The sequence below is a fragment of the Cryptomeria japonica genome, chromosome 3, assembly GCF_030272615.1.
Source record: "Cryptomeria japonica chromosome 3, Sugi_1.0, whole genome shotgun sequence".
NCBI lineage: Eukaryota > Viridiplantae > Streptophyta > Pinopsida > Cupressales > Cupressaceae > Cryptomeria > Cryptomeria japonica.
In genome coordinates, this window is record NC_081407.1 from 651,087,747 (window position 1) to 651,113,033 (window position 25,287).

Sequence of the window (25,287 nt, forward strand, 5' to 3'; positions counted from 1 at the left end):
TTCCCTTGTATATTTAATCTTTGTCAACGCAAAAGACAACGAAAATCTGGTTCAAATCAAGGTGTTCCTCTGCATGAATTACCGCCACACAGAAAAACCCTGAAGTGTCCACATAAGCACAGAGGGACTTAAATATCAATTATAAGAATATATCTTATATTATACAAAGATCATAAGGATAAATCCGTTGGGCTCATAACGTGTGGTGGGCATAAAGCCAACATCTTAACAATTTTTTAACTAAGAACTGGCTAACCGCCCATGTGTGTAGTCTTCAAACTTCTCAGCTCACTCTTGCTCCAAAGAACAGGATGGTCTTCGTTTTGCCCACATACCCAACTTTCACTTCGACTAATGCCACCACATTTTTATCCTCAAATCTTTCTTTTCACAGTCTTCTGGCTAGTTTTAAGCTCCGCAGATACAAGGGAATCACCTGTCCAGGATACAAAAATTCAGGAAGGATTCGAGTCAGAAATGAGCTTAACAGTAGCCTAGACTTGCCTGAAGATTTAGGATTGGATCAACCTCCGTCTAAAAAGAAGGTACTCCTCATTTCCAAATTATGTACAGCGTACGTACAATCACCTGTAAGTTACCTACTTAAATATATAATTGATAGGTTAAAAACATTCAAGTCATGGGACACGCACCGGGCTTAATTATAGATATAGTAGACGCACATTGTAGTTCCCGGTTTTCAAAAGAAATAAATTTAAACAACTGTTGAAAATCTCAACTATCGATTTTTCAAATGTACAATCAACTTGGGGTTTTATTTCTTCATTTATCCAACCGGTCTAAATTGCCACACGTAATGTGGCTGAATATAAATTGATTATTCAAAACTATGTTGTCTGATCACAAGGCAACTAGGTTAGAAAGTATAATGGTTTCCTGAGATGATAAGGTAATGGGAATTGAGTAGCCCAAGGGGTTATGGTGCAATGACCAGGAAGGTATTCCTAACAGCATGAGCCGGATTCAACTTCCCGTTATACCCACAATAGCTGTTGAGAGATAGCTTCGAGCATAATCCTTGAATACCACTTGGAGTCATAAGAATGTGGTTCAAGGTTACTCACTCCATTTGAAAAGACTACACATGAAAGTCACTCATGATTCCTTAAAAAAAAAGTAAATGGAAATTCAATTTTTGTTCACATCTAATAAGGTGCTAAAGGGTGTGGCCTGGGACAATATTTATGGATGCCGAACTCTAGTGGGATTTCCAATTTCAGCTATGGATGCCAAATTTACCTGACACAATATTTATAATCATGGCTAGCTTAGCTAGATTGTAGTGACCTTATAGTATGTACATGAAAATGTATTTTAATTTGTTTGTTACTTTGTTCTGTCAAATTATGATGCCATGGACTATCCCATTTCCCTGAGCTTGCCCTTTTTCTTTGAGAAATTTTATTCAGAACTTGCATTGTATTCGCATTTGTCAAAGATCTAGATATTTGGATCTATCTTCATTTTGTTTTTGGCTCTATTTCTATCTAGATTTTGCCCTAAATGCGTTTTAAATTTTTATTTGTTGAAGTTTTCTCGTTAGGACTCATAATTACATGTTTAACTTTCTGTACTTTTTGATTTCCTTTGATCTTCTTTGGTCATCTGTGGACTTAATACAATATCTCTAACATCCCCTTTTTCAGTATTTGGGAAAGCTGAAAATTGTCAATTTCACTGCTGTCGTTGGGAACTTTGATCTTTCAAGAGGGATTTGAAATTCCTTTCTCTTTGTATTTTTTCTCAGGTGTTGTGTTTTGAGGAATTGCCTTTCAAGCTACACCATCCGTGTGCTGTCTTTCTCACTGATGTTGCCTTTATATATTTATTTTAGGTTCCACACTGTTTTTGATTTAGAATTTTGTCTATTGCTTGCTCAGCCTCCCCGTTTCTCATCTGTTGTTGAAAAATCCAAAAATTTAATCCCCTTCCTACAAGCTTCTAATAAAAATGCCTTCATCTCAAATTTGATATTTTTAAAAAATGCACATCTTGGAATTGATTGTATGACTATAAAATCCTCATATGACATATTTGGTACCTCAAAATTCTTTTTTCTGTTCTAGATTCTTAGAATAAAAAAAAATCTAGTTACGGCATGCTATTTACATATGCACAGTTTATGGCTCCATGTTGCAGTCTGAACTGATATCTCTACTTGGTTATCTCATCATTTGTTTTTCTCAACCTTTGACCTTAGCACCCCTGTATACTTTTGCTAACATTATTCTTTTGCAGTTTAAAGGGCTGTCCTTGACGGTAATAAGATGTCTGTGGATGATTTTCAGAAAATTCTTGCTCATCTTGCTGAACAGTGAACTTTTAATTGTTGTGGTATCAGACAGTCACTTCCTATTCAGAAGTTTAGCCCGTATTTTATAGAAATCTTCCACTTATTACGCTCCCTGGTTCTAAGTTCTTTATTCAGCTTCATTTCATAAGTGAACTGTGCGTCACAATTTTCCCAATGGGGATGGCATCCTGAATTTTGTTATGGTCTCTTAACTATTGTAAAGGCTGTCTATTATTCTTGGTACTTTTATAACAATTTTCTTGATCTGATCTGTGCTGCAAGTTGAAAAGCTTGACCTTTATATTATTAACATAACTCAGAGAGACTTGCATATTTGTTTTTTGTGTTTCTTTTACTTCCTTAGAGGCTTCTTAATAGAGTTGCTTTTTGGCAGAGAGAAGGTTCAGACCTTCAAACACTTATCAATAGGTTTTGGAAGGTTGCTGCACCATATTGGACATCTGATGATAAAGTTCAAGCTAGATTAAGACTTGGTAGTGTATTTGCTCTCACCTTGGCCACTACAGGAATCAGTGTTGGGTTCAATTTCCTTGGACGAGATTTTTACAATGCTCTAGCCAGTAAGTAACCAATGTTTCACACTTTTTTACTCCTTATTCTTTCAATTCTTTCTTCTCCTTTTTTGAATTACTTATGTCTATGTAAGCACACATGTACTGTGTGCCTGCAATTAGCATATGATTCAAAAGACATGCATTTAGATGGTGGGCTTATGATACCACATTTATTTTTGCATACATTGAGCTATATTCTTGTCCTTGTTAAAATATCCTAATCAGATGTTGATTGAATTCATGTTTTGGTTTGCATACAAGGATTAAGATATTTGATTTTTCCTTGTTCCTTCATTGGTATTTTTCCAGGCAAGGACCAGGAGCAGTTCACAAAACAACTTCTGTATTATTTAGGGGCTTTTGCTGGAGGAATTCCGGTGAGCATATTGCTGCACTCTTGTAGGTACTGCTCGACAAACCATGTAATCAAGGAAATATTTTAAAAACCTGCTCCATTCAGAAACCTTTCGTTCCCAGTAGTCTGTTATTTTTATTCTTAGCACAAGATTTTTTTGTCATCTGCATATTCCCTGTTTATATGAATATGATTCAATAATGGTCAACTGTCAAACTGAATTTGTCTTTTTTTTAGCCTATTCTAAAACGCAATGGTCAACATGATAAATTAACTTGAACCTAATACAACCATAATATAAATTGAATTAATCACATTGCCTATTGTCAGTCAAGTACAGGACAAATAACTTGGGAAAGCCCTAAAATGAGTTTTTTTTGTTGGAGCTATTATATCTAAAATTTTGCACTTCCCCCTCCTCAACGTCTGCTAAAACATAATGGTCAATGTGCCAAATGACATAAACCTGATATAACTGTGATTAAGTTGAAGTAATCACATTGCCTAGTGTCATCTACACAGGGAAAGCAACTAGAGAAAGCCCTAAAATGTGTTTATTTGTTGGGAGCTGTTATGTCTAAGGTTTAGTGCTGCTCCTCTCCTCTCCCTGCCTCTTCCCCTGGCTATCCTGCCAGTCCTCCCCCAATACAAGTAAGTATCTTTGTGTTATTTGTTACTTCAAGAAATCCTGAAAAGTGGTGTGAGCTAGAAATTTTCAGAGTTTTAGTCAAAGTTTGAAAGAGATGCCACCTATTGTAATATCTGAATCCAACAACGGTCTATATATGTGGTAGTAATGATTCAACATTAGATAGAAGAAATTCATTGCACGGGTTCATGCAGATGACACAATTGAGGGTCATTGGGGGATAGCAGTTGCAGGCAGGTCATTGATGGCTACAATATGCTGTTCATTACCAGGAGTCTGAAATATTGATTCAAATACAATCAGGCTCAGTTGTTGTTATGTATCGGCTTCCTTCCATTCAATAATCCTTGTTATTACAGATTTCAAGATATTTAGACTCCTTTTGAAATGTCATAACATCGACAAATATTTTTAGTTTCCAAATTTCCTTTTTCAAGGTGATCGGCTATCTTAAGTTATGCATTTGTTTCGGAGGGTTAAATATCTAGCATACAGTCTGTCTTGGGGCCATAACCATCAGCATCAGATGGATTGATTGATTGTGAAGGCACAAGTGATATTGTAGAACTCCTAAGTGGGCATATCACATGTAAAGTGCTAATAGCTACTGGGTAAGTAATGCTTATAATTATGAGAGAGGCATGATCATGCAAAATATCAAAATGAAGAAAAATATGAAGCTAGAATAATTGTCCTAGGATTTTAATGAATTCTTTTTGGGTGTATCAATGCCAGTTAATCTTTCTCATCCTGGGCTTCCTCTTCTCCTTAAGCTTCATCCTCATTCTCATCTCTTGTTTTATCCTCTTCGCTGATATATTTAGCACCTCTCTTAAAATGAAGGTGCCTTAACAACTATCCCTTGTTTCCTCTTTTTCTTCTTGACAGTGAATGGGATAAGGAGCTATGTATTCATCCTCTATGTTGAAAAACAAGAGCAGTTTCATATTATTTGGGATCTAAACTGATCACTGCTGAATCTGAAGATGAAACTGCTGAAAATACATTGATTCATTTCAGGAGATTTTCAAAATCTGAAAAGACGTCTGAACTTGTGGAAGGAGAAACTAAATATGAAGTTTCTGTAAAAATAAACCATGTAATTGCTACAAGTGAAAATCAAACCTGCATCTGCTGAAAAAATCATAACTGAATTTTTTTTTCTAAGCCCTGGAAAGAAAGAAAACAAAAACAATGACACAATTGAAAATAGATGAATATTACATTAAATAAAAGATAGCTTTTGTGAGCAGGTAAGGATGCCAACTGAAGTCAAATCTAGGACAGTAGGGTTGTTTTCTTGGCCAAACATAGTCATCTGAAGTTGTGAACTATGCAAAAAATGTCTTTCCCTTTAATATCCCATTTGGAAAATTTCATATATATCAAACACCAAGCACACAATTATGATATTTTCTACTCAACTTATATATAAACAATTAATATTTATTGCTTCTGAATGAAATCAGTTCAGGAATTTCATTTAATATATTTGATTTTTAATTTGGTATTATATTTAGAATTCTGCTCAGAGACCGAGACTTATCTTCAGAAGTGGCTAATAAGTTAATCTGAAATCTGCAACAAATTACAACTAATTGGAATGATTTTGAAAGATCTCCAAAATTGTACACTAGTTACTGACACCAATTCTAACTGTCTAACACATGAAACTTCCATGCAATCTTTGGGTGAGATTGCCCCATATTTGAATCAGGTGTTTTCATCCTCTATTTCAGTAATTTAATTCAGGTTCATATTCTAATTCGAGACCTAAAGGGGTTTCGTCCTCATGTCAGATTGAACTGCAGTTCCATGCTCCAAAGGAGTAATAATTAGATAATATAAGATATATTCCATTTATTTATTCTTCCTCCTCCTTGGTTGGTATTTCTTTATACCTTTTTCTTTTGATGGACATAACTTTTCACATGCCCCTTGACCTTTATTAAAATTCAAACTTGAATTTTAAATACAGTTTATTATCAATTTATTATTCTCAAAAGAAATCGCAGGGACTTTTAGGAGGGGGCATGACAATCCCAAATCATAACATTCTTACAGCCTAGGCACTTTCACCCTTGTGAACTTTTTACTTTGTAAGTGTGGGATAGCTACTTTCTCTTTAGAAACCAACTTTATGCATGTGGTATAAGTAACATAAAGCTAATTTTTTTTTTCTAACAAACAAAATTATACTTAATGAACCAAAACCCGAATGGATCTTGCAAGGTACAATGCTCAATGCTGAAGCTTATTAATATTGTGCATTGTAACATTATTTATCCCTTGCAAGCCTTCTTGTGAAACCTCGTAATGTAATATTGCACATAGAGACCTGTTGTGACCTTTTCACACATTGCCCCATTGCTAGTGGGGACCCCATTTTTTCCTGCTTTCTGCGTTGTTAGGTTAGGGTTTTGGCTGCTTAGTGGGCAATTTTGTGTTTCTCGTGCCGAGTCTCGAAGTTTTGTTCATGCTTAGTGCCGTCTAGGGTTTTTGAAGTTATAGGATCAAGTTGCAAACGTTCATATTTTAATGATCCTAAATTTTGTCTAAGTGTTAACCTTTTGAGCGTTAACGTGTTTTTAAACATGCGCATCAGTTATTTTAAAGTGCCAAGGTATTCCCAGACCTTTTGGAGTTGTTTTTTTGCATTTTATCCCGATAATTTCCTAGCGTTTCACTCATTTTTTTTGGGAAAATTTGCCTAAGTCCAGTCTAATTTTGAAGTTTCTAAGCGATTTTGAGTGGTTAAAATGCCAAATTCCTAAGGGAAATTCATATTCCAAGGGTTAGAAGGTCAAATTCCATGCTAGAGGTGCTTTTTCCCTCATATTCCAGACTACCCACCCTTTTCTCCCCCCACTCAAAATCCACACTACACATGGGTTTCCCCTAAAATCCACACTGGCTATGATTTTCCACCATTGTTTATCCATGCCTGGGTCGATTTTCCCTTGGAAGTGCTAAAATTTGGCTAAGTGTCAGGATTTTTCCAGATTGCCATTGATTTTCCACCAGGATTGTGGACTGGAGTGCGGACTATAGTGCGGACAACTTTGAGGATGATTCCATGCCTGGGTTGATTTTCCACCAAGATGTTTTGTGACAAGTTAATGCAGATTTTTGTGCAGACTCTCAGTCCATACCCAAGTCGATTTTCCACTGAGAGCATTTTGATGAGTTTCGAGTACAGATTTTCATCCAGACTGAGGTCGATTTTCCACCAGGGAGTGTTTTTTGTGAATGAAGTGAATTTGGAGTGTGGATTCCTTGTCCAGATTGCCATCGATTTTCCCCTGGAGTGTTTTATGTGCATTTTGATGAAATTTTGTATGGATTTTTGTCCATGCTAAGATCGATTTTCCCTTGTGGGGATTATTTTGACATTTTAATTGATTTTAATGGGATTTTTTAATCCCAACTAAAGTCGATTTTCCCTTGGAGGCTCAATTTTGACTTAAAATCGAAATATTTAATAAGTGAGCCCCATTTTAATTGTTTTTAAATGATGATTAACGATTATTTAAAATTTTAAAAGCAAAAATTATATAACTTGCAATAAGCATTTAATGTTTTTACCTGTTGGTGTCTGTTTTATCATCTACCAAACATTAAGATAGGATACCTGAAGGTATTCTATCCTCTCCTGAAAAATCACTACTGATTCCAAGGTCTATATGTGCGAACAAGCGACTTTAGTGGAATAGCTTCTTGGGTAGTGTATGCTGAAATTTCAAGGGGGACTTACGTTTGACAAGTATTCTTTTGAACTGCTGAACTTAGATGGATTTAGCAATTTACGCTCTTCTTTTTTGGGGGGGATTTTCTGGGATTTAGACTTTCAAAAGAAAGGGAAAAAGAGATAGGTTTTAGGAAGGCTACTCTAATCCTACGAATTTCGGAGACGGTATCAACTGGGTGCTTTCGAGAAACCAAACCTTGCTTCGCCACACTAGGGACAACTACACAAGGCCGATGCAATCTTCAATGGGTTGTGCTTATGATCGAGATGTTGGGATGCATAGGGGATGGGCTCAGACTAACTTTGCACGGTAGAATGGAAATCATCCATTTACCAAAAGTATGAGCGGAAATACACTATCAATTGATACTTATCAAATCCTTCATTCAAATTAACAACAATGAAAGCAAATCTAAATTATTTCTAACTAAGTGTTGAGGCAATTGAAACCATGCAAATCATTCAAATAATAGAGATTACAAAGCAGTGCACATGCAATATATTATCTGGAAATGACCTTAAGCAACAATACATCAAAAACCTCACCCTCTCCAAATGAGAGGAGGTAGCCTTATATAGTTTTAAAAAATAAACGAACGGCTGAGATCAAACAGTGATCAAGGGCCCAGATTGAAGGCTATAAACCTTAATTAGGGTTTCCCAAAACTAACTACCCTCAACTAATTACATTTGGGACACTTGTCCTTCTTGCTAAATATGAACCATCAATGAAAATAGAAGGTTGTTGCATTGTGAAGTGTGCCTTTCTAGAAGCTTCTGGATAAGTCAGGTTCATCGAACCTGGACATGCTGACTTGGAGCGATCTGATTGGTTGGAAAATGATGAGGCGCCACCTTAACGTGTTGAATGTCTTCCTTGAATTTTCCAATTTGTGTCAAGAAATTGTCTAAGTATGGAAATTTGATTCCTTCTTGTCACCATTTAATTCTGCTTGGGAGCTTGTATTTTTCAATTCCTTCCGAAGATGAAATCCTTTAAGAAGTTGGAAGTTCATCTAACTTTTCCATATTTTCACCAAGTTTGAGAACTTTTCTTTCTTGATGCCTTGAGATTCTTTCAAGTGCCTCAAATTTGGAGAAGAAAACCCCTCGTGAAGTTTTTCTATACTCTGACGAACCTTGCTCGTGGTCCTGTCTTCAATTCTGAATTTGGCTCGAAACTCCATCTGTGTTTTCTGTGACGATCCTGCCTTCAGCTTCCAATTTATGTTGTGTGGGAGGAGGGTTAAAAAGCTCTGGATAACCCCTTGCAAATATGAAATGATGGGATCAAGTTGTTCAAGCATTCGCTGTGATCATGTCCTTCTTCTCGATACCCTGACATGCCTTCAACATTTCCCATACTTAGCCAAATTTTGGCTATCTTCATGGCCGGATGAACCTTGCCTGTGAACTCCAACTGCGATCTCTATGATGATCCTGCTTCTATTTCCTTTTTGAAGTATGCCCTTACTAGGCTCTTCCTCTGAAGTTTGGAGGCTCCCTTCCTTAGCTTGTCCAGCCAGGAATGATTAATGATGGCATCGTACTCCTCCAAGTGGTCCTGATACAGACTGTCTGCTTCGTCCTTAGCCTTATACATTGTGTTGTGATACTTCGGGATCCTGAAGGCCTCTCTGATGGCCTCATCACTGATGTTCGCCAGTATCCTCCCATCATGTGCGATGATGTCCTTGTTGGTGGGGTTGTAATGCTTGGCACACTCAACCACTAGTTCATTACACTGCATGGTGGGAAGGAAGCCAACAGCATGTACACACTGCTCTTCATCATCTTTCGTGCAATGATGGTAGGCACAAGGTTGTCCAGACCAAACATTCGCTTCTTGAACTCCCTCAAATTGATGTGTCCGCGGTTGGTGTCGCCGACGTTCTTCCATTTTGAAGTCATCCTTGACTCTGGAGGAGCATCTTTATCTACCTAGAACTTCATGGTGTCTAAGACCTGCAGATGAATGATGAAAACTTTAAGTTAGAAAATTTTTGCAAAATTTCGAAAAAAAATAACGGGGCCGCGAAATGGCTAAGTGTTGGAAAATTTTCCATTTTTCACTCTCATATTTAGCCACAAAAATTGAATTTTCACCTCTAGACCCTCAACCTTGAGGCCGGTTGAAGTCACCATCAAGTGTTAAAAACTTTCAAAAATTTTCAAACTTAACCAAAAAAAATTTTTTTTTTTCAAAAAATTTTGAAAAAATATTTCTCAAGTTCTTGAAAATATTCAGAAAAATTCATAAATCTGCATTATGAATCTGATTTCACCTTCGAATGTGCAGAAACAGGGCTAGAAATCTTCTCGAAAATATTCAGAAATTTTCAGTGAAGGTTAAATAATCTTTCTCATGCCTTGATTGTCCTCCAAAAATCCGCGAAAAATCTGGTCTAAAGCGATTATCCAGCTTCCAAAAATGTCAAAATCTTTGTCCAGATGATCTTCGAACTGAACTTTTACCAAGCTTTCCTTAGTAATTTCGAAGTTGTTGATGTAATAATGAAGTTAAAAATGAAGTATTTGTAAGCAAGGTTAAATTCTCAAGTAGAAACCTTTAAAAAAATACTTCTAATTTCATCTTCAGTTCTTTCGGAAAGTTTTTGGTCATGTTTCCAATTTTGAAAATATCTTCCAAAAGTTTCTATTTTGGTTTATAAGTTCGAAATATTAATTAATCCTCCAATATTCTTCTCTGGAAACTTTCTATTTTGGTTGAGGTTGGAAAATATCTGACAATCCATGAATTTCCCTTTTTAGAAACTTTCCATTTTGACTTTCAAGTCCGAAATCTTTGTTAATCTTCCAATATTCCATTTTGAAAAACTTTCTATTTTGGTCTTCGAATTCGAAATTTTAGATAAGTTTTTTATGACATCATATTGATTGTGTTTGACTTTTCAATGCCCTGGTGAAATTTTTAAATTTTGAATTTCCAATTTTCTTGAATTTTGGCGCACTTTTGGATATTTTCCAAGGTATGGCGGACTTTAGCTAGAGCTCCTCCTTGGCCTCCATTATGGTGAAAATTTGGCTAAGGCATTGGGGCGGACTTTGACCCTTGTTCCCACATGACCTCCATCAAAGTGGGGCGGACTTTAGGCTTAGCTCCACCATGGTCTCTTCAAACATGGCGGACTTGGGAGTGAGCTCCTCCATGGCCCCCTTCAACCTTGGCGGACTTGGGCCTTAGCACCCATGTGACCTCCATCAGCATGGCGGACTTGGAGCTTGGCACCTACATGGCCTCCTTAATGGCCCCCTTCAACCTTGGCGGACTTGGGCCTTAGCACCCACATGACCTCCTTAGGTGGGGCGGACTTGAGTGTTGACTCCTACATGGTGAAATTTTGGCTAAGGCATGGGGCGGACGTTGAAGGTCTCTCCTCATGGCTCTCCATCAAGGTGAAATTTTGGCTAAGGCATGGGGCGGACTTTGAAGGTCCCTCCTCATAGCTCTCTTTACCCTTGGCGGACTTTAAACTTGGCACCTCCTACCTTGCTCTCTTACTTTGGCGGACTTGGGAGAGGGCTCCTACATGACCTCCATCTTGGGCGGACTTTGGTGGCAGCTCCCATCTTGGGCGGACTTTGGTGGCGTCCCCAACTTGGGCAGACTTCTATCATCTCTCCCACCTTGGGCAGACTTTGGAGACACCTCCTCATGGCTCTCTAACCTATGGCGGAGTTTAGACTTGGCTTCTCATCACTTGGCATGCTTGGGCGGACTTTAGGCTACACCCCTATGCACCCTACACATACATGGCAGACTTTGGAGTGTTGGTCACCATGGCCTCTTCAACCTATGGCGGACTTTGGAGTTGCTCCATGCAAGGCGGACTTTAGGCAACACTCCCACCTTGAGCGGACTTTGGAGACACCTCCTAGGGCGGACTTTAGGCATCTCTCCCACCTTGAGCCCTCCTCTTGGGCGGACTTCAAGCATCTCTCCCATCTTGGCGAAGTTTTGGTCTACCTCCCAACACGACGGACTTTTAGACATCTCCAACATGGGCGGATGTCTAGACCTTTGCTCTTCAAGGCGAACTTTTGGAGGCTCTCAAGAGGGTGGACTATATATGAAATATAACATTTAAGTATAACTTATACTTTAAGTTATATTTCATATATATTGTCAGGATGTTTGAGAGTGGTTTCAGGCCTCTAGGACTAATAATGCAAAATCTAGTTTTTGGAGGATTCTCCAATTTTCCAGGCTTAGTCAAATTTCAGGATCAGGATAACATTCCAGACTTAGCCAAATTTCAGGACATTTGAGGATCAGGATGATTTTTCGAGCTGATTATCCTTTGAAGGTGCCATGACCCCCTAAAATATAGGAACTTAGCTTTTTGGGTCAAAACTTGAAAATTTTGGATCGCGGTCGAAGCAGGTCAGTGGTACAAGCGTAAACCCTAGGTTTGCATCCCGAAAAAGCAAAAAGCCTAAAATCTAGGGATTTAGCTTTTTTAGATCAAAACTTGGAATTTTCGAGTTCCGGTCGAAGCAGGTCAATGGTGCAAGTGTAAACCCTAGGTTTGCATCCCGAAAAAGCAAAAAGTCTAAAATCTAGGGATTTAGCTTTTTAAGATCAAAACTTGGAATTTTTGAGTTCCGGTCGAAGCAGGTCAGTGGTGCAAGTGTAAACCCTAGGTTTGCATCTCGAAAAAGCAAAAAATAGACATCCCTAAAAAATAGGAAAAACTTTCTAAAAATAGCCATACCGGGGATCGGGCTAAAAATGCCAAAAACAAAACTTCCTAAAAAAAAGGAAAAAGCAAAAAAACAAACTTTCTAAAAATAGAAAGTTGTCCAAATTCGTCCAAATCAATTGCGATCTTCGTCCTTTGGCCTCTCTAAGCACTCTGGTGGTGTTCACACTTCGGAATCACATAACTTGAAAAAAACTAACTTTCAATCGTCAGGGCCTGAAATGCTCTGAACTGGATAAGGCTTGGTGAAACTACAGCAAAAGGTCACAGGACACTAACAAAATCCTAGAAAACAGGAAAAGAGAGGGTCCCCATTTGCAATGGGGCGATGTGTGGAAAAGGTTACAACATTACCCTTCTAGAAACAAGTTGGTTTTTTACCAAACAAGTATATAAGCAAGTGTTTTATCCCACATTGCTTGTGTGGTGGAAGTGAGAGGCAAAAACAAGTATAAGAGAGAAGTCTCCAACAATATTTTATTATTAAATCTGTCAGGTGCCTCCATGAAAGGCGATTTTTCTCTCTTATTGGCGAATTTTGGCAAAGTGCTGAAGTGAAGTGTTGGATTGAGGATTTCTTTCCTCCTCCATTTTTTCCAGCTTGGCTATCCATCCCGTTGCTGCCATTGAAGACCATTTCTAGTTTTTCGATTTTTTCAAGTTTAGCGATTTTTCCAAGTTTGGCGTTTTTTGATGGATATGGCAATTTTTGGTGTTTGAGAGCTTTGGTGATTTTATCCTCCATTGTTGCTTTCTGTCCCAGACCTTCATTGCAGCAGATTCGAGCTTGGTTGAAGACATTTTTCAGAATTTTCAAAATGGCGCCATAGCTGGAAATTTCGATTTTATTTTGGCAAGTGTTTTGTGCCATCATTTGGGGTGATTTCCTTCACACTTGGTGGCTGCCTTCATTCCCAGCTTGCTGATATGTTGCAGATCTGAGTTTGTCCTCCATTATTGCAGCTTGTTTGACCTTCGTAGCTGGCTGGAAAATCAATTTTCAGACTTATACTTTGTTCCCAGCGATTTTGTGCCTTAAGCGATTTTATCCAAGGAGCTGATTGGAGACATTTTCAGTCAATTTTCAGAGTTATCTTCCATTGTTGCAGACTTGAAACTCCATTGTAGGGGTGCTGTCCTCAGTAAACAAATTTTTCCAGCCACCTACCTACCTTGCAATTTCACTTAGGAAGCATTTTTGCTTCATTCTGGAGTTTATTTCTGAGTATTTTATCATTCCTAAGGGTTCTGGTAAGTCTGAAAACTACATTTCCAGATTTGTCTTCAGACTAAATTTTTATTTCCAGCCCTACATTTATGCTTAGATTTTCTTGTGTTTGCCTTGGAAGGATAATTCTCATCAAATTTATGCATATCTAGATGATCACAACATGTTTTAAAAGTCTGATTTTCTGGTTGTCTTCAGATTTTGTAGACTTCCATTGTTGACTGCGGCAGGTGTCTTCAGACATACTTTGTGTGAAAAAACAACCTTTCACACCTTTCCTTAGTCACTGTTGATCTGGTATACTCCTTTGCATTTTAGTTTGCACAATTTCTAAGCATAAGGAGATATTAATGAATTTTATAGAGGGTTTCCATGCCCTAGCGTTGTCATACTTTGAATCTAATTGTTAAAATCTACCAAGAGTATGGATTATTCTCTTGACTTTTTGCTCTAATTAGCCAAAATCTTTAGAAAGTCAGGAATTTTATCAAGAGCATTATTTATTTTCCTAAGTCTAACTTCAAGCTTCGTACTGGTAGGATGTTGAAGTCCAGATTTAAGGACAGGAAAGAACTACTGAAGATGCTGGAGACTAGATTTTATCTAGAGCTCAAGATTTCATCCAAATGGAAGGAGATCACAGATACAAACATGCATTTCCTAGACTTGGACTAGATGCGACAATGGATGTTCGGAGTTGGAAATCGGGTTCCTTCCCTAGCATATGCGAACATTATGAAGAGTGGTATTTTTCATGCCGTTGGATTTCCACAGTCCATACAATGTAGTGAGCTTATATTGGAGTGTGCACGGTGTTATGATCCGCTCACGCGAATGATCAAGACTCCTAAAGGCGTTGTTATTGCCTACCTTGCTGAGGATGCTATTGCTGAGGTGTTCGGAATTCCACGCGGAATTGATATGAAGGATGTGACCAAGGAAGAATATACAGACAGATACACAAAGAAGATGGGTGCTTGTAAGAATATGATAAACAAGGAGTGGATGATTGAGCCTAGGTCTCATCATTCCAAGGCTCCCAAGACACTCATGTGCATAGACTTCAAAGAGGAGTATAGCGACTTAATATTCCTACTCAATAGAGTGATGGGGATGCCGTAGGGAGCAATATTCGATGGATGGATGTTCTACTTTATCCAGGATTGTCTTAGAGGGACATTGGTGAATTGGTCTAAGATTATAAGTAACAATCTGGACTTTCAGCTGAGGAATGTAGAGCGGTCCAAGTCATTCGCCATGACTTCTTACCTGATATACTTGCTTGCACGGTTTGTTTCATATAGAGGATTGATATGCAAGGGTGAAGTTGGGAATGGGCAAGGACAATTCAGGAGTCATGAATGCTACCCCCAGCTGAGCATGCATAGAATTGAAGACTATAAGAGAGTGAATGATTCATTCACTATGTACATCACACGGATCCTGCAAGGTGGAATCCACAGAAGATTGTCCAAGGAGGCAACAGAGTTAATAGAGAAATATGGATCGTGGTATATTCAGTTTCCCACTTTCACGTACCTTAGGATTCATGGGTTTCAATTTGAACCCTACAGACTTCCTAGGTATCCGACTGACAAAATGATCTTGTTGGAAGTGGTGAGACAACTTCTAGAGTTCGATGTTATTCAAAGAGAGAAGCATAGGACAGGCATGACGTTCCCTATTTCAGTTGGGAAGACGTTAGAGGTTTGCTAGTCTGCTATAGCCACCAGCACTGCGAGTGAGGAGCTTGCATTCTATCGATTTGCTACATACAAGAAAAGAGAAAGATTTGATCCAGACAAGAAAGTTGGAAGGATCAGGGGAGAAAGTTCATCCACAAAGTAGACATAAAAGATTATTGGGCCAACCTGATGGACGAGCAAGCAGTGAAGAGAAGAATGTGGTCTAGAATGTCAGTGGATTTCATGAAGAAGTGTGGACTTTTCCTCATTCCCGATCAAGTGTTAGATAACAAAGATCATACGCATTCATTGTATGAGAATGAAATGAAGAAGGCAATCTTGTTGCCTAATTGGTCAGAGTCAGAAGAGATTGACCTGAATGTATTGATGAGAGAGGTCTTGAGTTTCTCCCGTGCATGGGTAGATATACAGATGAATAAGTTAGTTGATATGGGTGTTCCCTTCACTTATGAAAGGACGAAGCCGAAAGAGTACTTCTGAGGATGATTAGAGGACTATTAGTGATGTCAGGATTCATGCAGACGAAGAGAGTCAAGCTCCCAAGAGAAGGAAGAACATGCTAGGAGAAGTCAAGGCCAGAGGGAAGGAGATTGAGGAGGTGAAGAAGAAACAAAAGACTATCATTCCTCCACGTATCATTCCTTCACCACCTCTCAGTGTCTCATCAATTAAAGTGATTGAAGTAACAGAGCAGAACAAGGAAACCCAACAGTGTTCCAACACAGTGATACTACCAAGGAATACTCAGGAGTTACATGCCACAACGACATCTGCACCTCCAAATGAGAATGATGATCAGTCGGGATCCCCTACTATCCTTTTGGAAGTTAGTTTGGGAAATGAGGTATATGATTGGACCAGGAATAATCTTGACGATGATGATGATGTTATCTTGGCTTTGAGAGGACTTGATCGAGAAATGTGTCTCGATGATGGTATGGAGATGGCCGCTATTCTTGAATGGCTAATGAGAAGTATGGAGAAAAGTAAGAAAATGATAGAGGTACAGCCTATTGACGACATTGATGACTACCTAGCTAGGAGTGCTGAGGAGAAAGAACCCAAGAGACCGGAGATTTTGTCGCACATAGCTAGAGATGAGACAGGAATGTGGATTGCGCAAATTGTTGTTCCTATTGCAAGCGTGACAGCGAACATTGCTACTCCTATGGATTTCCAGATCACTTCAGTTGCCCCTTGTCGTACATCCAAAAAGCAAGAATTTTAGGAGGTTGGTGAAAACCTCAAGGCAATCAATGCAAGGTTAGACAAAGAGATTGCGGAGAAAGAAAGCTACAGAGAAGAGAATATCAGACTTAGAGATTATATTGCAGGGATAAGGCGTGAAAATCCCACCCTTATTTCCCCTATTGCAGTTGACCATGGAATACATTCACACTATGAGGCAGTGAGAGATACACTCTCGGAGGTGGAAAAGTGGATTGAGAATACAAGAAAGCAGGTAGATGATTTCCTTACTCAGTTTGTCCATGCATATGATAGGACAACAGGGATCGCATTCAAAATCCAGTATTTGGAGGGAGTTTGGGAAGAATTCCGGCCTATTTAAGAGAAGACTATTCCACGCCTCCAGGCTTTGAAGAAGATTCCTAATTCCACCTTGGTCAGCGAGAACATTGTGCACAGTGGAGACAGATACGATTTCCATGGCTAGTATTGGTCATTAGCTGTGAAGAAATCAACTTATGAGAATGCCCAACCGAGTTGTATGGAGATGGAAGGATTGATTCAGGACATTTAGGTGAAGATCCTTGCCTTGATTGAGGAATTATTGGGTGTTAATGTTAGTGATGCTAGTGGTTTACACTTAGGCTAATTAAGAGACAAGATGAAATTTATGTATTTTTTTGCAGTTGGACTCTTTGAAGAGTCAGATAGACGACTTGGTCTCTTTGTTGATTCATGTTCATAGTTCGCAAAAGCTCATACTAGAATGGGAGAACACTTTGGATGCTTGTTCGGATTCACTGGACGTGATTGATTTACAACAACATACCTTGCTTAGCATTTCCATGGAGGAGTTAGATTCAGTATTGGCTAGATTCTTGGAGTATGCTAGGAGAGAGAGAGATGCAGGGATGAATCTTCTAGAAGATTCCCTATTTGATGATTAGGTATCTTTTTATTGGGCCATATGTAGGTGGCGCCATTCTTGATGTAAACCCTAATTAGGGCAATTCTAGGGTTTTGTTGGCATGATCTCGACCGTTGATCTTGGATCAATCTTGGCCATCCATTTTGTAAGAGACTCTATATATGCCTCCTTGTCTCTCATTTGTAAGGGAGAGTTTTGTAGAATTGTTGGTATATGTTGGAGCTATTTGAATCATAATCATTGTTCAATTGTTGGTGATTTTTCTCTTCAAGTGTTGTCTTTGCATTCATGGTTCTCAATTCCTCCAAGTTAGATTAGAATCTTAGTTTATAATTTATTTTCATGTATGTTAGATTGAGTGAAAGATTTGTTGAATTCATTTGTGTGGAATCCTTAATCCATACCACTAGCCTCTTGCCGCTTGTAAGTGCGCCTTGTGTGGTCAACTGAAAATTTAAGTAAGCTTAACTTCAACTATTATGCGTCCCTTGGCAAGCATCAACTTGGATGGTGTCAACGTTTGATGGTGATAGCCTGAAAATCTTTAAGTATACCTTAGACAATTGCACTAAGCTTGTGTCAATACCTGTTTGTGAGACCTTGCCTAGTTTGATTCCACTAGATCCATTCATCATTTCCTACATTCCTAGGCTTAGAATAGATTTCCTGAACCCTATTCCTTTTGCCCATTTTTTTAGAAAGAAGTAAATCCAGAGCCATATTGATAAATCTTAAGTTGTCAGCACACCTACTTCGCATCTTCATGATAATCCAAACATTTGCGTAAGTCCCCAAGTGAACACAGCAATTCACATCGACTATTGAGTTACCCACTCATCAAGACCTGACATGTAGAAACCTTGGAATCATTTTAGTTGATCTCATTCTTAGCATCTGAGGTGATTTTGTTCAAGAGAGGGTAAATTATCTTGGTAATTTATTCTGTTATGTTATGTGCCTAAAATACACATCAACAAGACCTAAATTGAAATCACAACTTTTAAGAGTCTTCCTAAAAGATTCTTCATTCTAAGAAAGAAGAGAATCCCATTTATACTTTTGATTCTCACAAGCATAGCACATTTGCGGCTAAGCAAGGACCTTGTTTCTTCTTCTCAAAATACTAAATAGACAGTACTACCAAACATTGCATGAAATCCATTGTCTCAGAGACTTTTCATGATGATGCCATGCCCGCTATGTCTCTTTAATGCTAGAGTTGGGCATCTTTAATCAGGTATATATATATATATATTATTTCTCTGTCCAAGGGGTTCTTTCTACCTTCAACTCTCTTTTTGGTGTTCCTAGTAGTCAGTAGAAGTTTGCAGTTTTGCATCCCTAGTGAATATGGGAATCTAGATTTCTATATAATTTATATACTATATATGTTGTCATAATTTGCACTAGTATAGTTCTGCATGTGTACTTGTTGGTGTTTGTTTTATCATCTACCAAACATTAGAATAAGATACCCAAAGTTATTCTATCCTCTCCTGAAAAATCACTACTGATTCCAAGGTCTATATGTGTGAACAAACGACTTTAATGAAATAGCTACTTGGGTAGTGTATGCTGAAAATCTCAAGGGGGACTTACGTTTTACAAATGTCTTTCAAGCTTCTGGACTTAGATAGATTTATCAATTTTAGGCTCTTTCTCTCTCTTTTTTTGGATTTTCCGAGATTTAGACTTTCAAAAAGGGAAAAAGGGATAGGGTTTAAGAAAACTGATCTAAACCTACGAATTCTGGAGACGGTATTAACTAGGTGTTCTCGGGAAAGCACACTTTGCTTCGCCACACTGAGGACAACTACACAAAGCGGGTGCAATCTTCAACGGGTTGTGCTTATGATCGAAATGTTGGCATGCATAGAGGATAGGCTTAGACTAACTTTGCACAGTGAAATGGAAATCATCCATTCATCAAAAGTATGAGCAAAGATACACTATCAATTAACACTTATCAAATCCTTCATTCAATTCTAACATGAAAGAAAATCTAAATTAACTTTAACTAAAGTGTTGAGGAAATTGAAACCATGCTAATCACTCAAACAATAGAGATTACAAAGCCTTAAGAGAAAGCGCACATGCAATATATTATTTGAAAATATGACCTTCACGCAACAATATATCAAAAACCTCACACTCTCCAAATGAGAGGAGGTAGCCTTATATAGTTTTCAGAAAATAACGAACGATCGAGATCAAACAGTGATCAAGGGCCCAGATTGAAAGTTATAAACCCTAATTAGAGTTTCTCAAAATTCTATCAGTTTGAAAGAATGAGAACATGACAAGTGGCACACCTGCTATTGTCACTGAAGTGAGTGTCCAATTTCCCCTTTTGCAGATTCAATGTATCTGGACACGATGAGCCTAACCTCTTCCATAGTGACACTTGGTAGGTTACCAATCTGGAAGTCAACGATGTCCACATCATCAGTACACGTGGCGAGGATGCCTTCCCACTCAATTGCCCAGACAAGAAAGTTCTCGTCAATAAGGAAAAAACTTGCAATCCTTGAGAGATTGCCCTTATCAATCATCTCCGAGTCTTTTAAAAAGCTCGACTGAATTCTGACTCTCAGGTTCTTTGCTTGTAGGTGTTTTTCTCGTATACCCCCCTTTCTTCCAGATCTTTGATGCTACACGAAACACCTTACTTAAAATCTCTCTAACACTTTCCTCCGTCTTAAAACACTTAGTTTCAGATTTCTTCAGGACTTCAATCCTGGTGACCAAAGCATAATACCAAGTTTTAAAATCATACCTATCCCCAGCCTGTATGACACCTGCATCTACCAAGCTTTGCTTTGACAGACCTTGGATAACCCTCAATTGTGGAAGTATTTCATCTTGGATTTCTTCAACATCTTCCCAATTTGTAGCCAAGTCCTGAATTCTGCTGACCAATGAAGAAGCTGACTCATGTGGTGATACTAGATTTTCCACAAGTATGTCAGCACGTGCCGAAGCATTTGAGATCCATTCCTTAGCTTGTGTGAATGTGCTCTTCATGTCCTCGTAATCTTTCATCGACTCTTACTGAAGAGGCTATGGAGGGGTGACTGGTATCTCATGGTTGAGTGGCCTGGTTAGATGGAGAACATATTTCCTCCACTGCTGATTCTCTTCCTCAACCTTCTTTCTTTTTTCCTTCTCCTTGGCTAGCCTTGCCTTGAGGGCGTTGCAAGATTCGTCAAAGTATTGGACTTCTTGGTCTTGAGTAGGCTTACCCAACTCTACAGTAGTAATCTTATAATCCTTTGGGGCAATATTGTCCCGAGTTTTACCTTCTTTCGGTACAGCTATCTGAACCGTCCTAAACCTTGCACTATCCCTCTGAATCAAAGAGAATTTTCTAGCTAGCTTAGGTGGCTTAATTACGACTAGTTCGTTCACCTTTGCCAAAAATGCTGTTGTATTCTCTTCAGAATGGATTTCATGAGGAACCTTAGCCCTTATCCTTTCTCTCAACCAATCAAGAATGGTTGACTGTTCCATAGTATTTTGATCAAATCCCCCATCTGTCCCTCCTAGTCCAGTAACTATACCATCAAGGAAAACTACTGGGGGATCAGGCTCTTAAACTTTTGTGGTTTTATTAAGAACTTGTTCCTTGTCCGGGTTTTGGACAACCTGTCTCATTATTTCTTCAATCGAAGGAGAAGGCACTCTCACTTCATTATTTCCCATATCTGTGTCCATTTCTTGCTCTTCAATTGCATTTTGGTCAGGCACAACAGATGCGACACTCAGAAAGGAATGACCTTCGTTGGATTCATGTCTCTCCCCAATAACTTTCTTTCCCCTGGCCTTTCCAGAGCTTCCAATCAGTTCCTTTCTTTTCCGGGACCCAACGCTTTCTGGATTCCGAGCATTGCCTGTAGAGATACAAGGGTTGGAGGACGGAGAGTCATCTATTCCCATTAAATCATAAGTCAGGGTAACACCTTTGGACTTTAGTTGCTTTGTCTTCTCAGATGTCCACCACTTGGAATATTCGACCACTGATCTCATAAGGTCTGCCAAATCTGACTTTTCTCCTTCTGACCAATCAACCAAGGCCAGTGGCTCATTTCTCATCTTCTCAAAGCCCGGCTGCTGAAGCTCAGGATTGTCTTCTATTTGATCAGCAACTCTAAATACTTCCGTTGCTCTTACCATACTGAGGGGAATCCTTGACCAAAATCTTCTCCTGATTTTGAAACTATTGGCTGCATTAGCCCAATAATCTTCCAAATCATCTCTATGCTCGAATACCATTCCTTCTACCATTTTCATCTATTGGAATGGATCAAAGTTTCTTCTTTCCTTGTATTGGTAGAAAGGGTACCAAGCCAGCTCTTTCTTTGCAGTGGCAGCGGCTTGTGATGACGGGCATGCCTCTAGTCCATTTCCAATTGTGAGAGAGGATGTTCTTGCCTTCTTCTGCTTATCTCTTTGAACTGTCATATAGCCCTCTAGTTGCCTCACAACTTCCAGTAGCACAACTCCGTTGGTAGGGTAGACTGGGAGCTTATAGGGAGATCCGGAAAATCCCTGAATTCTGATGTAGGTGAATTTCGGGTATTGAATATACCAATACCCGAATTTGCTTATTTAGTCCATAGACTCTTGAGAGAGTCTCTAATGTAATCCACCTTGCAGTGTTCGTGTGATGTGCATAAAAAATGTATCATTTACCCTCTTGAAATGTAACTTCTCTTCCATGTGCAGTTGGGGGTAACAATCATAGACAAGAAATTGATTCTCTTTATTTCCTACTTCCCCTCTACAGGTGAGGCCTTTGTATCTATAGGTTCTAGCCAGGGAATAGAACAAGTATGAGCTCATGTAAAAGGTCCTATCCGCCTCTAGATTTCTCAGCTGGCTGTCCAAGTTATTGCTTATCATCCGAGTCCAGTCAATCATCTTGACTCCACTCATTATCTCGTTTATGAAATAATACATCCAAGGCTCAAATGGAGCGCCCTGGGGACTACCCATTATTCTGTTCAACATGACAATCATATCTCCAATATCCTCTTTAAAATACGCCCTTACCAAGCTCTTCCTTTGTAGTTTGGAGGCACCCTTTCTTGGCTTGTCCAGCTAGGAATGATTGATGATGGCGTCGTACTCCTCCAAATGGCCTTGATACATTCGATCAGCCTCATCCTTGGTCACATATACAACATTATGATATTCTGGAATTCTGAAAGCTTCCCTTATAGCCTCATCATTGATATTGGCCAACACTCTTCCATCTGGTGCCACAATATCTCTATTGATAGGGTTATAGTGCCTAGTGCACTCGGCTACCAACTCCGTGCACTGCATGGTAGGGAGGAAGCCAGCAACATGCACAATACCACTCTTCATCATTTTTTCGTGGGATCATGGTAGGCACAAGGTTATCTAAGCCGAACATCTGCTTCTTAAATTCCCTCAAATTGATGTGCCCGAGGTTGGTATCACTGATACTCTTCCATTTCGAGTTCATTCTTGATTCAGGAGGAGCATCCTTGTCTACTTGGAACTTCATCATGCCCGAAATCTGCAAATAAAGACGAAACTTAAGTTAGAAACCAGAAATTTAACTTAAAATTTAGGATCTTGATGACTAAGTGGTTGGTATCTCACTCTATTCTTGATACTTAGTCACAAAAAGATGGAATTTTCACATATAAACTTCACACTCTTATGACTTCAATCCAAAACCAGGTCTTATAATCTTGAAAACTTTCATCCCATTCAGTCCAACATGATCTTTCTTACTGAAAACTTGGATAAATCCACTAAAATAATCTCTAACAAATTTTGAAAACTCAGAGAATGTAATAAATCTGTACTTAACCAACTCCACCTTCGATGGGGAGAGAAGAAAAGACAAGAAGACAGAAAGATCTTTAGGAAAACTTAGAAAATTCGAATGATCTGCCTCCTACTAGCTGGTTATACTCCAAAAATCTGCAGATAGTTGATAAGAATGAGGTTGAAAAATTAAAACTCCTTCAAGAGTTCACTCAATCTGCAAGAGATCACCTTCCAACCTGCAAAATCTTCTTCGAAATAACCCTCAACCTGCAAAATAACTCTCAATACTACTCTTAACTTGCTCAGAAAGTTCAAACCTTATGTGTGAGAATGAAGAAGTGAAGAAGGTATTCGTAATGAAGTTTGAATTTGCAATTAGAAACACGCAGATCTTTTCCAATTCATGTTTCTAATTCGATTTCAACCTTGAGAAAGTTTCCAATTTGATTTTGAGTTGCAATGTGATCTTCCTTAAGTTCTAATTCTTCACTTTACAACTTTCTAATTTGTTTTTCCACTTCATATTCGAACTAGACCTGTAGATTGGCATCTTCCAAAAAGTTTCTAATTTGGAACTCAGTCCAAAATTGCCTCAATCTGCAAATGTCCTCTTTCTAATTTTGATTCATGGTTCGAATCTCTCACAAACTCAAGTTTCTATTTTGATTTTCCAGCTCATATTCGAACTTGATCTTCAAATATCTCTTTTTAAAACTTTCTAATTTGGAACTTAGTTCAAATTTCATGAAGATTTGGATGACATCACCAAGGAATATTCTCCTTTCCTCAATACATAGCAAGTATTTTGGCTTCACCTTTGACTTAGGCGAACTTCATGAAGTTTGTTTCTCATTGTGTTGCAAGGCAAAGTAGGACTTTTATAGTGGGAACTTTCCTTATGTTTATGTGCACTTCATGTCTTAACTTTATCACGTTTCCCTCAAGGCGGACTCTGTTGGTCATGTTTCTAACTCGTTGCAATGTTGGGCGAACTTCCATCATCATACTTTTCAAGGCGGACTTTTGAAGTACCACCAAGGGCGGAGTTTAAGTGTTGCTTTGAAACCATCTTCTAGGCGGAGTTTGGAGAGATAGGCATCTTCCTTCATCACCTTAGGCGGACTTTTGAGAGGCTTGCACACCATTCACCATCATCTCATAGGGCGGACCTTTTCTTGTTTGCAAGCACTACCAAGGCGGACTTTGTAGACTTGGCATCATGGGCGGACTTTCTTTACTTATAAATCATCTTGCATGTCCAAGTAGGGCGGAGTTCTTACACTTCATATGTCTTCCTCCTAGGGCGGACTTTTTAGGCATCTCCATCATCATGCTTGGGGTGGACTTCATTTAGATTGTGCACTTCAAAATTCCTTCATAGGGCAGACTTTATGCTCTTAACTTCAGGGCGGACTTTTAGAAGACCATCTAAGGGCGGACTTTGAGTGACTTGTGCTCCAATGCTAGGGCGGACTTTTGAAAGACCACCACTTGGGCGGACTTTTGATCTCTCTCCATAGGGCAAAGTTTGAGCTGATTCAAGAAGGCGGACTTTTTCTTTGCCTTAGACTTGCCTTGAGGTCCACTTACTACTTACCAATCCCCTAGGGCGGACTTTGAGCACCTTTCACTTCATAGGGCAGAGTTTAAGTCTTGGGCTCCACTACTTTGCTTGGAGGGCGGACTTTGACTTGTTCATGATCATAGGCGGAGTTTAGAAGAGATCATCATCATGGCGGAGTTTGAGACACATGCTTCAAGGGCGGACTTTCATAGACATCCATTCATCATCACCTTGGGCAGAGTTTGGAGAGATCATCAAGGCAGACTTTGAAGACTTTCTACCTTATGCTCCAAGGCGGACTTTGAATAGACCAAGGAGGCGGACTTTTGGAAGCTCAAGACCGTCACCAAGGCGGATTTTGTGGGCATCTCCATCATTAGCTTGGATAGGGCGGAGTTTTGAGTGACTACCTCCAAGGGTGGACTTTGAAGACTTCACCAAGTAGGGCGGATTTTTAGACTACCTCCAAGGTGGACTTTGGGAGGGACTAAGAGGGCGAACTT

At 39.0% G+C, this 25,287-nt stretch overlaps 1 protein-coding gene across 1 annotated transcript in view; it reads left to right on the forward strand.

Annotated features, from left to right (window-relative positions):
• The first annotated feature begins 206 nt into the window (after positions 1-206).
• The window catches only part of LOC131037984 (ABC transporter D family member 2, chloroplastic), an 88,336-nt gene continuing 63,255 nt past the window's right edge, over positions 207-25,287 (forward strand). Inside the window, exons 1-3 of the mRNA XM_057970251.2 lie at positions 207-545; positions 2,709-2,895; positions 3,199-3,266. Of these exons, the coding sequence (XP_057826234.1) occupies positions 312-545; positions 2,709-2,895; positions 3,199-3,266 (489 nt within the window). The 5' untranslated portion in view covers positions 207-311. The remainder of the gene's footprint in view (positions 546-2,708; positions 2,896-3,198; positions 3,267-25,287) is intronic.